The sequence below is a fragment of the Leuciscus leuciscus genome (genome assembly GCF_965113295.1).
Source record: "Leuciscus leuciscus genome assembly, chromosome: 7".
NCBI classification, from domain to species: Eukaryota; Metazoa; Chordata; class Actinopteri; order Cypriniformes; family Leuciscidae; genus Leuciscus; species Leuciscus leuciscus.
Genome location: NC_138731.1, coordinates 21993198 through 22011234, shown reverse-complemented (window position 1 = coordinate 22011234; position 18037 = coordinate 21993198). Strand labels below are relative to the sequence as shown.

General features: G+C 37.2%; 1 protein-coding gene across 1 annotated transcript; it reads right to left on the bottom strand.

Annotated features, from left to right (window-relative positions):
• Positions 1-6890: 6890 nt before the first annotated feature.
• Positions 6891-14213, bottom strand: LOC309503070 (calcium-responsive transcription factor-like; the record flags this gene model as incomplete). The annotated part of the gene is made up of 12 exons (XM_082175761.1): positions 6891-7060; positions 7162-7471; positions 8150-8262; positions 8713-8776; positions 8882-9038; positions 9119-9397; positions 9470-9613; positions 9712-9832; positions 11735-11924; positions 12163-12244; positions 12621-12741; positions 14132-14213. Coding segments are annotated over 12 exons (1701 nt in total), but the record flags the coding sequence as incomplete, so codon positions are not given.
• Positions 14214-18037: the final 3824 nt, after the last annotated feature.

Below are 18037 nucleotides of genomic sequence, written 5' to 3'. Positions count from 1 at the left end.
TGGGCAATCACTTTTTTTTTCTCTTTTTCATCAAACTGCAGTTTTCGCAAGTTCCCGCAATTTTCGCAAGTTCCCGCAATTTTTGCAAGTTCCCGCAATTTCATCGCATAAAATTGCATAAATATCCCGCATATTCCATCGCATTTTTTAAGAAATCTTGCCGCATAATCAAGGATTTTTGCCCGCAACAATCACTAAAAAACTCCGCGTTTTTCTGGAGGGACTGAATAATAGATAGGCTAGTGGCCAGTGACCGCGACGCTGAAGTGTGTGAGAACAAATGAATAACATCAGTGCGAACCACGAACATTTATTTATTTATTTGGATTAAATATTTAAATATTACATTTTAATCATTCTGTGTCATTTTTCAATGTCAGTCTTTTCACTATTTACATGTTTACGCCCAAAATGCTATAATATTCAAAGTAGTTGACTGTCGTTCTCCTCTACCCTGTGTACATTATTGATTAAATACTAGCCTAACGTTAGCCTATTTAAAATCGTTACAGGCACCTCGTGAGCATTCATTCATTCAACTATTTTAAAAGACTGGAATGAACACCAGCACACACAAGCAATCTTTTTTTATAGTCAATTTAATAAAAAAAAATGTAACAACAGGTATGAAATGTCAGAAAGAGAAAAAAAACTTAATGGGAAGACGAGCATAGGACTGCTGCAGCTTAGTGGATAAATATATTTAGCCTATTTATTATTAAGATTGCACAGTTGGAAAGAAAATATATTTATAGGAACATTTCAGCAGGCTCAAGATAATTATACAGTGACCATTATTCATTATTTTAATCAATTCGCAGCCATATAACGTGATAATCCGCATTCTCATGTATGTGCGCTTGTGCAATAGTATTCCGTCAAAATGGCTGACACGCGGCTAGGGGTCACGTGACTGGGAGATCCCTATTGGATGTTTGCGGTGGCAGGTGACGTAAGCAGGTTCCAGCTCACCACGCCCCTGGTCCGAGCTCACCACGCCCTTGGTATGTGATAGCGTAGATTTATCTGTATTGTACAGTGGTCAGGACGGTACGTAGGTGCAATGTTGCTGGTTGCAACAGCACTGCATAGCTTTCCAGCAGACTTGGAATTAGGCGCCAGTGTTTGCATGCACTTGGCCTGGAAGACCGTGAATGTGAAACCTACATTTTACGCGGGATTACTTCTCCAACGCAATAGAGGTGGAAATGGGCTTCTCCACACACCTCGCGCTGATAAGCGACGCAGTGCCAAACGCTGCTCCTCCTGCATGGACTCCACCACCGCAGCGGCGTCTTGATGTGAGTGATCATATTTTAATCACAATTTATGGTTAGGCTAAAGTTAAAACCTCTGGGGTCGACAAACGCGTCGGCGCATTTTGCTGGATTTTTTCACATAGCGGCAAAATATGAATATGCCTATAGAGAGCGCGCGCTATTGACATCAACTCGATAAAACTCATCAGATCAGATGCATGTACTTCACGTCGTCTTGCGTCTCTACGACCCTGTGAGTCACTCTCCATTTTAGAGAGTCTGACAGCAGGTCTCTCAGGTGCACGCCCCCCCGCTCACGGCTCTATCTCCGCTGGGGTCTGCCCACTTTTCTAGCATTTTTCAAATATTGCCAGTGGGTGGAGTCAGGCTCTGACCAGGGGTTTAGTTACCCTTTAAAAAACTTTAAATTTGTAGAAGCATGAAAAACAGATGTTTGAAATAAATGATAAACTCTAAAGACTTTTCTTCAACTTTTCTTTGTGTAACATCCTGATCAGGTTTGATTCAAATCATAATGTAACATTATTGAAAATTTTTTTTTTTTTTTTTTTTTGTTCAGAAACTGCTAAACTTTGCCAAAAAGTAACTTTTATTGTTATAATTGTGATTTCATTATATGTAGATATGAATCCAACTGTAAAAAAAAAAAAAAAAACTTGTGAAAATATGTATTTTAGCTAGTCAAATAGCAAATAGTGGAGCTCTGCAGCCATCTACTGGTTAAAGTGATAATTTTTTACTTGTACATTTTTTCCAAAAGATGCAAGAAGTCCTCGCTGCAGCCTGTAGCACGATGACGTAGTTGGATGATCCAATACGTACTGGATGGGGAAGTTCGGATCATTTTGCTGACTCTCTTGTTCGATCTCGTTCATCAAAATGAATGAATCTTTTTACGAGTCATTTCGTTCATTTAAGGGGCTTTAAATGTTATACTTTTAACTGGCAAATTCCCCGAACACATCCACCTACGCAATCTTGATCATATTCTGAATTAAGAAATCATTATAATGCAGTCAAAAATAATTTACAGGGAACATAAATAATTACTTTACCTTCCGAGTTCATGAACATAATTCGCATGCGCTGGTCTTAAGTGAGATGAATGTGATGCTTTCCTAGTTTCTCTCTACATACATGCAAAATAGTTAATTTTACAACATTTTAAATCACATGATTTTAAACCTAAATGTGATGAATTTAATGCGTGTATACAGAACATTTTAAAATAAAGCCATTTTATTATTTTATTTTATTCAGGTCATATTTGCTGTTGAGTGAAAGCAAAAATGAGTCAAGTAATTGTCTCTGTAATTTTAATCATAGAGGTAGGCCTACAATAGCCTACAATACGGTCTGTAAACAACTTAAAATACCAGTAGGCTACACATTCAAGGGAAAACGCAAAAATAATAACAGCATCAAGAAACAAAATCTTGTCAGAAAAAAAGTGCTTAATGATATTTTGCCTGGTAAGAGTTCCTTCTTTAATGGCTATACTAATTTTTCCACAGTGCTCTGTACATAAGGTCCCTTAAAATACGAAATCGTCCCGTATTAACAAGTAAGATGATGCGTCCCGAGTCCCTTATCAAATCAATAAGGGACGGGATTTGTCCCGTACTTTTCATTAGGCCCACACATAGTTGAATAAAAACATAAGCCCCCATTTTACAGTATGGATAATACTAATAGCAAATATAAAAATATCATTTTCACAATAAGTAGTAGAGAAGCTCATTGTATGATTGCATTTTAGCGTCTTTGTTTCTATAGCGACGGAGTTTTATGTACCGGTACTTAGGCCTACATCATGCCATGATGTACATACATAAAAAAACAAAAAAATAACCACACCCCCTGAATTTAAGTTTAATATACAAACTGATCACAGCAGTCAGATCACGCAGTTGTCACTCAAGTGATCATTTATATTTAACTTCTATTCAGTTTTTATTTTATTTTTTATTTTTTTATTTGTAGCCTACAGACCAAAACGCACCACCGCGCATGCGCGTCCAGTACGTATTGGATCATCCAACTACGTCGTCGTGCTACAGGCTGCAGCGAGGGGTGTCTCAAAAGATGGGCAAAAATCTTACACTAAACCATGTCAAATTATCCATGTTATCCCCATGAATGAAATTTTGAAATGTAGGTCTTTTATAAAGTGAATTCTACATTAAAAGCTGTTTTTAATTAATTTATAAAAATATTTTTAAATTTATTTATATAAATTTTGTGGAGTAAAAATGTCCAAATATGGAGTAAAAACATTAATAAACTGAGTAAAATTACATTTGTTAAAAAAAACATATATATATATATTATTTTGTTGCAAAATTACATTTTGTTGCCTGACTGCCTGACTGTAAACAGCAAACGAACAGCGCACAAAGGTTAAAGTGGTGGAACATAGTGCAGAACAAAGTGCAGCCATAACAGGGCATTGTGCATCAAAAAGATAAATGAAAATAAAAAAATTAATGGAATGAAATAGAATTACATCTATATAACAAAAAATATATTAAAAAATAACAAAATGACATAAAAATAACAGTGCATACAGACAATATCTGTACAGTAAAGATGTCATTTAAAGGGTTAAGTTATGTTTATGCACTAAACAAGACCAATAACCTTGATTTATTAACCTATTAACACAGTATACCCCATTTTCCCATGATTTCCCAGCAAACTATAGTTGCCGCTTGGCCTTTTGACTAAGAATACAAAAAACTATAGATCTCTTGTAAGATTTGTTTTGTTTGGATGATTCTAGAGACCTTGATGATTATGTATATATATATATGTATGTGTATATATATATATATATATATATATATATATATATATATATATATATATATATATATATATATATACACGTCAACAAAAAATACTTATTAGTAACATGAAAATGACCTTTCAGTTAAAACAACTCAAACGTGGATTTTAGTCTGGGACTAGGCTTAAGCCTTGTCTGTGAAACCATATAACATTTGCGTAAAGTAGTCTTTTTGACAAGTTTGGGCCCTTTGAGTAAGGGCCACAAGCTATAGCCTACATAGAGGAATAAATGAAGATGATAATGGTAATTGGAGAAGCATTATAATACATGTAGCATAGAGCTCATGCTGCTCTTATTATTGGCTTACTGCTGATATCAAGTGTTGTTTACATTTAAATGATCCTAAACACTCTATGCCAGTCCAGTAGATTGTGTTGATTTTTGAAATCAACACAAGTGTTTCTGAAGCCTTGAAGCCTGAACACACTTGCTGCAAGCTCTTCACAACTCTACAATTTGGTAAGTCTTAGTGATTTTTCCAGTCTTTGTAGTTCTTCTTGATTCATCATCATGGAGCAGCGTCGGTCAAGAAGAATCAGGACTCTTCCCACACGCCTGAGAGGATTGGTGGAGGACGTCTCTTCCAGTCCGGACCCCAGTGAGCTTCCACAGCTGGCAGCTGTAACGTTGGTCAGGTTAGATGATCACACTTACAGCTGCATCTCTGGTAAAGCTCGAGGACCCACAGGTTTGGAGGAACGTTACTGGAAGAACGCTGCTGTCCTTCCTGACATCCGTCCAGCAGTCGCAGTCTCAGTCTCTTCAGTGGATGTGCGTCAGCAGGATGAGCCTGTCTCCATCCATGGCTACACCGTAGAGGCCTACCAGGACATCTACCGCTCTGTGGTGGACCCCATGATGAAGACGCCCAGTGGTCAGCAGCGTCCCTACAGTCTTAAACTAGGATTGAAGATCAAGCAGCGACTGTGGGAAGCACTCAACCGCCCTTCACTGGAGGAGACGGAGCATCCTGATGGACGTGTCCGGATCACAGACAGCTTCTCCACAACCAGCAGAAGCTTCGCTCCTCGAATCCATGTGGACATCAGCGAAGAGCCCCTGCCTGAGGAACCCCGAAGAAAGAAGGCCAGACACTGAGTCATCACTGTCTCACATGGAGCCCGGAGTATCACACAGCGGGACCTGTATGTAAATACTGTATATAGTTACAGAGTAAGTTTATAGTTTTATGAATAAGTTTTATTTTGTATCTGGAGTAAGTTTAGAGTTTTATGAGTAACGTTAAGTCTTATTTTCTAGAGGTGTTTTGCACATTGTTGTGAGGTTGTCAGGATGTTTATGGTGATTGTCAGAGCATTGATATGCTGTTCATAGGTTGTTCTAAGTGGTTTTTAGCGTTTTGCTACACGGTTGTTGGGATGTTTTGGATGGTTTCCTGTGTGTTGACATGCGTTTGCCAAGGTTTTTTTGCGCGGTTGTTAGCGTGTTGCTTTGCGGTTGCTGGACTCTTCTGAGTGGTTTTTCATGCATTGCTATGTGGTTGTCAGGATGTTTAGAGTAGCCTAACGTTAGTTGGTTGATATGCGGTTGCTTTTAAGCAGTTACTGCAGGTTAGAGTAGTGTAGGGTCCCTCACATGGTTTGCAGCTTGACGTGCTGTGAGGGCTTGTGTGCATCAGTGATGCTGAGAGCTACGCCACTGGTAGTTCACAACTACTGGTAGGGTCACCCATAGTGGACAGGTCTCAGCTGAGATGCCAGACAAAGACAAACCACCTGATTCTAGATAAGAGCAGATCGACCTGATGTTCCTGGCAGAAGATCACTGTCTTGTTACAACGACAACAACATCAGCGGTACCTGAATGTAAGAAAATTCATGATTCAAGAAAAACTGATTATTTGTGGAAGTCATCAATGGATCGATGGAAGCAACCGATCGAACAGAACAAGGTAAAACAGATTAATATTAGCAAAGGCTGCATTCTTTCTTCAGCATTTTTGTAAAAGCATTCGGCCAATTAAATCAGAGGAATGCTAATATTATAATTTCTTACATTCTTGTATATGTATGATAAATATGAAATAATTATCTTCTAAATTCAGGCACATGATCATGTAAATACAGGCAAGCAGAGAAAATGATTAAAATACAACAATTACTATTCACAGGTAAACACTATCACAGTAATCTGAACTTCTGAATGTAACTCTACACCCTTGCCTCATTTAGTATACCGGTTCTATGAATATGCAAAGTAACCCGCTCAGAGATCCACTCATTGACAATAACATGTTGATCTGATTGGTTACAAGGTAGTTTGTGACATCATAAACACCAGCGATTTCAAACCGCGTCTTTGTTTCACTGCAGTTTTAAGGAGAAAATACTCAGCAGTGTTGCTGACTTATGAATTTGCACATGGTTTGTCTTAAAGCATATTAAAAACACCACATAGGCATATAAACAACATTAAAAACTTGAATTTCACCACAGGGGGACTTTAAAAAGTCCACCGCAAGGATCCATTAGGCTTCTATTCAAAGGGTAGAAATACCTGCAGAAATACTCATAAGATATTCTTATAAAAAGTTGTGAAATAGTTTTTTTGTGTGAATAGAATGCAACAGAAAACATTTAGCTTTAAATATAAAATTTTGATCTCATTCATACTTTTGAGAAATTGTTTTTTTTCCTCCAGTCACCACTGTAATAAATTAAAATAGCAATAATGGGAAATGGAAACAAATAATAATACAAATCAATATTGCATGAGTTCATGTTATCATAATACAGTACTTGAAACAATGAATCAGTCCTCCATTGGTCAAAGAGCTCAATCGTCAATCGCTGTTGTCACAGAAACGGACATTTGTTTTCTTTTCTCGTTGTTGTATTTCTGACTGACACATCCATAGATTTCCCACTCTCCTATTTAACTGAAGTGTCGTCTGCTGAGGGAGTCAAAGCTGAACAATAAGAACAAACAACAGGTTTATGTGTTATTTTCATGATTCTAATTGGTTACATTTATTTATTTATTTATTTTTCTGTGGTGCCTTGTACTTACCTATGCTTGCAGGGTCCACAATATGGACTGGAATGGCCTGTCCGTCCTCCAACAAGATCTGTGTGATGCCACCTTCAGCTCCGGCATTAGTCACCGAGGTCACACTCACCAGCTGGCTCATGCCGAGCAGGGTCGGGGGGTCACACAGAGATATGCTTTCACCAGCACTGCCACTTGACTGGAGGAACTGGGACGGACTCAGCAGAACAGGCTGTGGAGGTGCAGGGCTGGACAGCGCTGGGGCTTCTGGTGGTGGTGTAGGTTGGGCAGTGTCTTCAACTGGACACAAGGCAGACTGTAGCTGGATGGCCTATCAGACAAGAGGAGAGCACTCTTAAAGGATAAGTTTGCCGACCAGCTTTGTCCCAGGTAACAGGGAACATTCTCACAAATGAAGCCAGGCAAGTTTTTATGAACAAACATTCTTCCATTAACGTTAATAGAACATTTGTTAAAAATTATATGTTTTTAAATAATGTTCTCAAAACTTTAGCACAAAAACAATGAGTTTTTTCTGAAATATTTTAGTTGGATGTTTATCTAACATTTTTTTAAAATGTTACAACTTGTTTCAGAATGTTCAGAGAACATTCAAAAGTAATCTTCACATAATGTTTGCAAAATTATTATATATTATAAATTATAAAATTGAATGTTCCCTCAACGTTCGCATTAACCAACACATTTTTTTTTTTAAATGTTTAAAACTAGAAGTTTTGAAAGCTCTGAAATAATGTTTTAATAAGTTAATAGGAACATTAAAAATAAAGTCAAAACAAAAATGTACACAAAAATTACGTAATAAGGTTTTCAAGCATTTCATTTTAATGTTTTTTTTTGTTTGTTTCTTCAATTATACTATCAGAACAGTTGATCACCCAGGAACTTTTTACATTTATTCAGAAATTAAAAACTTAAAAAATGAATGCATTCATTTAATAAATGAATAGATCCATATAAAAAAATGATCATTTCAGGACAGGGTCACCTGGAGATGTGCAAAGATCTTGGGCTGCAGTGAGGTGAGAGAGCTGAAGAGCTGCACAGCCTCTGGAGAAAGAGTGTCACTCTCTTCCAAGAGTCCTTCCTTCTGAGAGGACACTGTCAATATAATAGCAGTACACTAGATTCTGTGGCAGGGTAAACAATGCTTATACTTTGACTACAGGTACTGTATGTGCTTTCTTTTTGAGGCAGGACCTTTCCTCTACTCTCTAGAATAAATTGTATTGAATGATTCCAAGATGTTAAAGGCTGGAATACACTACACAACTTCTGAACAGATTTTAAAACTCTAGGCATCATACACTGAATGACTGAGGATACGCAGACACATGGAGAACATGCAAACTCCACACAGACAGAACTCCTGACTCAGCCGGGACTCGAACCGGGGATCTTCTTGCTGTGAGGCGACAGTGCTACCCACTGAGCTACTATGACAAAAACCTGGACATCCATTTTGTAGTGTATTCCAGCCTCAACTCATTAAACACTTATTGTTTTAATAATGTATGTCAAATTTCAAACAATATTTCAACAGTATTTTACCATCCACAGTAGCAGGAGTCAGGGTCAAAGTCTCTGGAAGCAGGTTATTAGCCTCTGCTTTCCACTGCAACAACAACAAAAACATAAAAATTAATGCTTACTACAGAAAATGGTTGGCATATTTGTGCTCACCAATCTAATGCTTTACAAATATGTTTTCTGTTCACACCTCTGTATCTGAGGTAGCCAGTGGTCCCGCCGTCAGCTGAAGAGCTTTCTGAGCCTCATGGATGTGGTTCTTGATGTCATTGACAGTGGGAAAGTAACACAGATTGTGTCTCTCAGGCACTTCCTCTGACTTGAACATCTCATGTTCCACAAACCTCCTGCCAGGGCGTTCACAAAGCAACGGTAAATAGTTTTCCAGCAAATAAAACAAAGGAGATTTGAAACCATTGAGTCATACCTGAGCTGCTTGCGGACAGTGTAAACCTGGTTATGACCTTGTGCTACCAAATCACAGATCTTCTCTGCCACGAGCGGGTGTAGTCGAGAGGGTAGAGACGCCCCATCCTCCATCGTGACATCCTGCATGGCTTCACTGTCCAGCTCCTCTGTCTCTTCCTCTTCATCTTCATTTTGTTCTTCCTCTGCAAAGCAGATCTGCTCTGGAAGTGGAGGCAGGTTTGCAGTGTCCACGTCATGGTACAGGTGAGCTTTCTCTGTAGGGAGCTGGGTGTAATACCTGTCACGAATGTAAATGAATGAAGTGAACCTTGTAGTCATGTGATGGACTGTGATGGCTAGATGTTTATACCTTACAATGCCTCCAACATCCCATAAACTCTTCTTGAGGTTGAAGAAGGCTTTCTCCTGCTCTTGTCGCACTACCTTCTTGTCCACTTTGGGATCTGTAGGAACCTTGTACTCCGGGAATTTTCTTACTTTTTTGATATATATTCTGAAAAATTGTCAAATATTACAGTGTGGGTTTCATAATGAACTTCCTGTGCACAGAACAAATCTGTTGTGCTTGGCCCAACTGTAGGTTGTGTGTACCTGGCAGGGCAGGTTGCTTTGTAGAGTATGTTTTGATTCATTTCTTGCTCTGACACTTTTTTAGGTTGAACGCCCTTCCTCCGTGGACCAAACTGGCATTCCATCACAATGGCTCTGCTCCCTTAAAACCATATTAAAGATCAAGATAAAATGACTTAGTGTGCATATTGTAAAACCATTACATTATCTGCAACAACAGCATTCAATCAAGGCTTAAGAACAAGGCATGTCCCGCCTCGACATGCAACTTGCTATTGCAAGCATTCTCATTCTAGAAACAATTTGATTGAACAAAAATCTGGACAAATTAGTATGGAAGCTTGTTTACGCTATAGAATAAAAAATAAAAAAGGGTAATTGTGACTTGGGTAATTATCTTACAATTCGGACTTTTTTTCATGCAATTGCGAGTTTACATCTCGCAATTCTGACTTTTTTTTCTCAGAACTGTGTGATATAAACTCGCAGTTGTGAAATATAATGTCAGAAATGTAAAATAAAAGTTAAAAAATAAATAAAAGTCAGACTTTTCTCAGAATTGCAAGTTTATATCTTGCAATTCTGACTTTATTTCTCGTAATTGCAAGTTTATAACTGTGAGATAAAAAGTCGCAATTATCTCTTAAATTGTTTTATTCCATAATGATTTGGTCTGTTTCCCCCCCAAAAAAGATCAACACTGTAAATTTTAAATTCACATACAATGCTTTTTAAATGTTTGGGGTTGGTAAGATTTTTTTAATAGGTCTCTGAAGCTCAACAAGTCTGCTTTTTTCAATCAAAAATATAGTAAAAACAGTAACAATGTGAAATATTATTACAATTCAAAATAACTGTCTTCTGTTCAAATATGTTTAAATTGAATTGAAAATGTTGCTGCTTAATCTTTATGAATACCTTCACTGTCATTTTATATTTATTTAATGCATCCTACTGAATAAAAGTATTTCTTTCTTTCAAACAAATCGTATCTGCTTTTTGTGTTTTGTGTGCCAATATACCACTAGCATTCAGATGCCCCCAAATTTACAGACATCGATTAAAATTCCAATATTAGTCAAAACACAGTTCAGGCATTAAAATAACATATAGACTACATCAGTGGTTCCCAACCTTTTTTTGTCTGAGACCCCCTTTTTCCCAAGAAAATATTTTAGGGCCCCCCTTCACATTTAATGATATTTTCGCTCTTGTAAGCTTGCAGCAAGGATGACTAAATAATTTGTTTTCAAACAAACGGTATGTTTACTATAAACAGATATGTTTATGCACAAATAATAACCTATAATATTGAAAATACAATAACAAAAACATTAGTAGGCCCTTTGTAATTTAAAAATGTAAGCCTAGGAGTAGGCTATAAATTTGCCCTGTTTTAAATGCAATAACAAAAATATCAGTATTCACACTTGTGTGTAGGTAAAAAAAGAATGAATATAGGCTATTACTAAATGACTGGTGTCTGGGGCCTCAATACTTGCATGTTATTTGTGAGGCTTTATCAATGTGAGACTTTACTTTTGAGGCTTTTGGCGCTATAGCGAGCGATAACAAACATGCGTTTATTAACAGAATAATGCGTCTTTCGGAAGAACATATTGTAGCCGGAACTACTTCTCTCTCTGTGTGCGTCTATGACGAGTCACGCAGGTACTGGGCTACTCCGCAGCAGCAGCGATCCGAACCAGTGTTAAATAGTCCCAATGTAATCACTTATTATAGGTATACCATAGTGATTCAGGATAAGACAAAAACACAGTTTGGAAAATGGATTCATGATGAACTCGCTCATTATATACATTTCGAACAGAAAAAAGTTAAGGACTTTTATTTAATGCAAATTGCTCAAAACTTTTCAAAATATGACGCGACCCCCCACAGAGCTCGCTGAGGCCCCCTTGTGGGCCGCGACCCCCCTGTTGGGAACCGATGGACTACATGACTAAACAGCTTTAAGACTTAAATAAGGGTTTCTCACATAAAGTCATACCACAGATCCCACAAGCAAAAAGGGCCATATTACCTGCATTAACAAAGGGAATGCCATCATAGGGCACATACTGTGATTTCCACATGAGTCTGGTGGCAGGTTTAGCCGGTGAGGGTGATTGGCGGGTGCCAAACACAGCGTGAGTCTGCTGCTTGTGTAGAAGCAGAACGGCCTCAAGCTCTGCCTCTGTGTTACAGTAACCACGGTACGATTCTCCGATCTTCTGCTCCTCATGAAACAATCACACAGAAAAAAGATTCACCAAGCCACATTAGCTTGACATCATCAGATTGTGTTGCTGTAAATGGATCTGTTTGACAGAGGGCTCTACGCACAATACAAAAAGTACAATGCATTTAGGCTATTTCCATGCATATTACACTACTTTTTAATGTTATTTTTTACATTTTGATAAGTTTTGTCAAAAAAATATCTATTTATCCATTTTCTACTGGACAAACCTCACACCCACGCAGTCTTAGAGCCCAGTTTGGTGCCCCTGATGGTAATGGCTTCACTGGGGGCTCAAATACATCAGGAGAACTGAAAGAAATGAGAAGACATTTCAATAAAACTGTCAATAATTTAATGTACACTTAAACTCCAGGAATGGGGCAAGGCCTGAAGCAGTTTTCTTCTTGTTCAAGCCAGGGGTAAATTGAGCCAGAACAGGAGTTTAATTGGGTAGTTTGTTTGTCAACCCATTCCATATGCATATGAATGCTTTTTGCTAATCCAGTACATATTTTCCAGCTCCATATTTGCACAAGACTTGTAAAATCTGTGTTCAAATAAGTGTTTTTCAACATTTAAAACAAATCAGCTGTAAAAAAACACAATAATAAAAATCACAATAGGAAAGTTTATCTTTCAGATTAGATATGACAGATATAATAATGTGCAAACAAGGTTTACTGACCCTTTTTTCTGAATTTTAATACCGGTGACATTCTGAGCCGCTAGTGCAGATAAACTATGGGTGCCATCATTGTCTTTTGTGGATGTGATGATTGACTGCTGTCTTTTCTCCACAAAGATTTCTATTAACAGAACAGAAAGAAATGGCAGAACCGGACAGCAACCAATTTTCTTCATTATTCTTTTCATTTTCGGTTTATTTTATTAGTTCTATTTCATTTCTTCAGTATTAGATGTTAACTACTCTATTATATATGCATACACATACATACACACACACACACACACACCAGACACTTTATTAGAGGACATTTGAGTGTAGTGAACTGATGATCTGAGATGATATGAGCTTTGTGACATTGTGCATTATCCTGCTGGAAGTATCCATCTGAACATGTGTGCACTGTGGTCATGAAGGGATGGACATGGTCAGCAACAATACTCAGGTAGGCTGTGGTATTTAAACAACGCTCACTTGGTACTAAGGGACCCAAAGTGTGCTAAGAAAATACCCTCACACCATTACATGCATTCAGAGATGCTCTTCTGCAGACCTTTGTTGTAACGAGTGGTATTTAAGTTGCTGTTGCCTTTCTTTCAGCTTGAACCAGTCTGGTCATTCTCCTCTGACCTCTGGCATTTTCGCTCATATAACTGCTCTATGCTGCTCACTGGATATACTGCATATTCTTACTTTTCTTACCGACCATTCTCTGTAAACCCTACAGATGGTTGTGTGTGAAAATCCCAGAAGATCAGTAGTTTCCGAATTACTCAGACCAGCCTGTCCGGCACCAACAACCACGCTGTGTTCAAAGTTACTTAAATCACCTTTCTTCTCCATTCTCCTAAATTCATTGAGTTGCTAGAGTTGGATATTTGCCTTAAAGGGATACTTCACCGTATACTTCACAGTAGAAACCTGGTAGTATTTTTGAAAGACCGTGCTTCCCTCCCTCATGTCCCCCTGAGACGAGAGATTTCTGTATTGTGTGTCTGGAAAAAAAACCTCAGATGACGCAAAAATCGTAATCTTGCATCATCGGAGGCTTTTTTGGCCAGAGCTAGATCCGCATGCTTTCAACCCACCCATAGGGGGTGAGATCTCACGATAAAACAGCGTCTTTTCAGTTTCGAGGCAACTAGTAGCCTAGTTGTATCATTTCTTTCGATACTGCCCTCTGTAACCGATAGGCGTGGCTTGGGAGTGGCCTCGTAGGGCAGCGAAGCAAGTGCATTCTGGGAGTTGTTGTCTTTCATCCACATGAGCCAAAAATACATACTCACTCTAGAAGGCACAAACTTCTAAAATAATTTCACATTTCTACTACATAAATGACCCAATTTAAATACACATTCATCTTTCCAGTGGTGAAATATCCCTTTAACAAGCAGTTGAACAGGTGTACCTAATAAAGTGTCCAGTGAGAGTGTGTGTGTGTGTATATATATATAATTAGAAAAGCAATTGTCAGTAATATATTTAATAATAAAAAAAACATAATTAATTACCAGATGAGTTTGCTACTTTCAACAGCTGACCTTGAGGTAGTAACATCTGAGGGCCCTCTATAGACACAGATGGGACACCGTATATAAATATATATAAATATATAAATAAACTTGTCCCTCAAACCTGATTGGTTGATGGGAATGTTGTTCCAGGATCAACAAAGATGTTGATCCAGGAACATGTTGCACTTGGAGAAATCAGTCATAGAAGGAAGGAGTTGTAGAAGTTGAGAGAGCCACCGGCATTGAGTGAGCAGCGCCCTCTACTGTTTGTCTTTTTAACAAGATGAGAGATTTGTTCAGGTGTATTCTCATATTTTATATGTAGTTCAATTTGGCAATTGACACTATAGTAGAATAAAAGTATATTGGTGTGAAAGATCACAGCACAGACCTTGAGTTACACATCAGCTAGTGGATTAAAAAGACAAGCAGGTTATTTAATTATGATTAGCAGTGTGAAAAATCAAAAGACCCAAAACATCAAAATCCAGATGAGTCTTCATGAGGTAATAAACATAGTAAAAATAGAAAACGTTCTAAAAAATTTGCACCAAAAAAAAAAAAAATTTTACTTAACATCATGACTGAGTGGCAGATGATGATGATGATGACAATTTTCTTCATGCAGCACCACATATACAAACTCATACTGTACTTACATACATACATATTCTATTTGCTTTAAAAGCTTTCAGTGCTTAGAGCTAGATGTAAAAATATAGAATAAAATCAGCCTTTTTATCAGATTATGTGAAGTAATAATCAACAGATTAATGGATTATCGTTAGTTGCAGCCCTAGATATTATGAATTTATAATATTATTTAACTAGCCAACAATGATATTAGTGGATGCAGACAATAAATATGTATTGATTTGCAAGTTAGCAAACATAACACAGTAAACAAAGCATATACTTGCACGCTTTAAAATAAATCCAAATTATTGGTTCATTTTCTTTTGTTATAGGAGAAAAATCAAATGGCAGTAAAGATTGATGATCACTACATAAATCTTAGCGTAACCTACAGTGTGTCTTTGCTTTCTTCTTTTCAGCTGCTCAATGTTTCTAGAAAGAAACTTTACGTTTCTTTTCGCCCTTGGTGTCTGCAATTACAAAATCAAGACACAGGTTAAAAACAGAATTAATAATTTGAGCAGATATTTTTGTTTTATTTGGTCAGCTACTGGACATTTACCAGGCTAGAAAAAGAACAAGAAAAGGATGAAAAATAAAACAAATACAAATGTAAAAAACTATGCATCTGAATATTCATTCTCCAACAGGATTTAATCAGACTCCAAACAGATTTATTTAGTAGATTCACAACCAACCAAATGCTTCTTCACAGGCCGGCCGCACTCCAATAAAAGCGTCTTGTGCTCTAGTCTGTGGAGGCAGGAGACGCCACCAGAGCAGTCGAGCACTGAACAAAATAAGACACTTTAGTGAACAAAAGAAACGAGTCAATGTAAGAATGCTATGTTCACTTTAAAGATGTATTTCAGCACACAGATTCATTCATGAACCCAGTTCCTAACAGTGATGCTGGCCTTAACAAACACCACTACATACACACAAAGATGAGTAATATGATATACAGTGGTGGTCAGAATTAATGGCACCCCTGGTAAATATGATTAAAAAAATGGCTGTAAAAAAAATTAATCTGTATTGTTTATACTTTTGATCTTTCATTCAAAAAAGTCGCAAAAATCGAACCTTTCATTGAAGTAAAAGAATTGAAAGTGGGGGGGGGAAATCACATTATAAAATAAATGCTTTTCTCCAAAACACGCTGGCCACAATTATTGGCTCCCCGTTATTAAATGCTTTTTGCAACCTCCTTTTGCCAAGATAACAGCTCTGAGTTTTCTTCTATAATGCCTGATGAGTTTGGAGAACACCTGACAAGAGATCGGAGACCATTCCTCCATACAGAATCTCTCCAGATCCTTCAGATTCCCAGATCCATGTTGGCGCTTCTGTTCAGTTCACTCCACTCATTTTCTATAGGATTCAGTGTAGGGGACTGGGACGGTCATGGCAGAAGCTTCATTTTGTGCTCAGTTACCCATTTTTGTGTTGATTTTGATGTTTGTTTTGGACCGCTGTCCTGATGGAAGATCCAACCACGGCCCATTATAAGATTTCTAGCAGAGGCAGACAGGTTATGATTGTTTTATCTGTTGGTATTTGCTAGAATCCATAATAATGTATCTGAACAAGATGTCCAAGACCTCCAGCAAAAAAATAGGCCCACAACATATAAGATCCAGCAGTATATTTAACTGTATAGGCATGGGGTACTCTTCATCCCTGTTTGCACCAAACACATCTGGTGGGTTTGCTGCCAAAAATCCTTTTTTTTGTTTCATCTGACCATAGAATCCGGTCCCTTTTGAAGATCCAGTCGTGTCTGACCACTGAATATGCTGGAGTTTATTTTTGGAGGAGCGAGGAGGATTTTTCTTGAAACCCTCCCAAACAACATGTGGTGATGAAGGGGTTGTTTGATAATTTTTTTTTAGGCTTTCTGACCCCCAAGACTCAAGTAATCTCTGCAATTCTCCATCTGTGATCCTTGAAGAGTCTTTGGCCACTCAAACTTTCCTCCTCACTGTGCATTAAGACAATATAGACACACGTCTTCTTCCGGGCAGATTCGTAACATCTTTAGTTGATTGGAACTTCTTAATTATTGCCCTGGGGTTCAAAATGGGGATTTTCAATTCTTTAGCTATTTTCTTACAGCCACTTTCTATTTTGTGATGCTCAACAATCTTTTGATGCACATCAGAACTATATTCTTTGGTTTTACTCATTGTGATTGATGATTAAAAAATGTGGCCTTTGTGTATTCGTCATATTTAAACTATTTATTTAAACCCTGGTGTGCTAAATAAAGGTAAATATTAATGGGAATATACTTCAGAGATATTTTACTCGTAAAAAATTCTAGGGGAGCCAATAATTGTGGCCGACGTGTTTTGGAGAAAAATATTTATTTCATAATGTGATTTCCTCCCCACTTTCAATTCTTTTACTTCAATGAAAGGTCTGATTTTTGCGATTTTTTTTTTATGACAGATCAAAAGAATAAACAATGCAGATTAATTTTTTAACAGCCATTTTTGATAATATTTACCTGGGGTGCCATTAATTCTGACCATACATACACATACATACATGCAGTATACATACAGGATGGGTAGTATTTCAGATACATGTATTTAAAATATGTATTTTAAATACATTTAAGATGAGTATTTTTGTATTTTCAAAATACATAAAATACTTTATGCCAGTCAACCTCTTTATCAGGGTACTGATTTTGTCCATCAACTAGTTCAGACATTTACTCGCTCAACATTGGATCAGCGATTTTTTTTATAAGGTGAGAATGTTATGATCAATTCTACTTGTTGATTAAAGTTAAAATAGTGCATTATTCACTTCAGTTAACATGAAAGAATAAAAGAAAGAATAGTTGATTTTTGTCAAATGTGTTTGAAGCATTACTGCATATTAGGGCTGGGTGATGTGACACATATCATAGCAATGATATAAAGTTTGAATTGATGGAACTTTTTCTAAATCGTTTACATAGACGGGCCTATTTGTGGGGTAAAATCAAATTTATTCTTGCAACTTTTAGTGGGCAGGAATTATTGGAACGTTGGAGTGGAAAAAGAAGCACTGATGAATGATACTCCGCAAAAATCTTCAGCTTTTTGTTTTATTGTACATAAAAAAATTATAATCAAAAAGGGGTAAATAGTGTCAAATGAATCTAAATTAATTATAATTTTAAATTTTAGATGCACTTTCTAATTTTAATAAACTTATGGAAACAAATAAACTTTACATAAACATAAAATTACTTAAAAAGCATTGGACTAC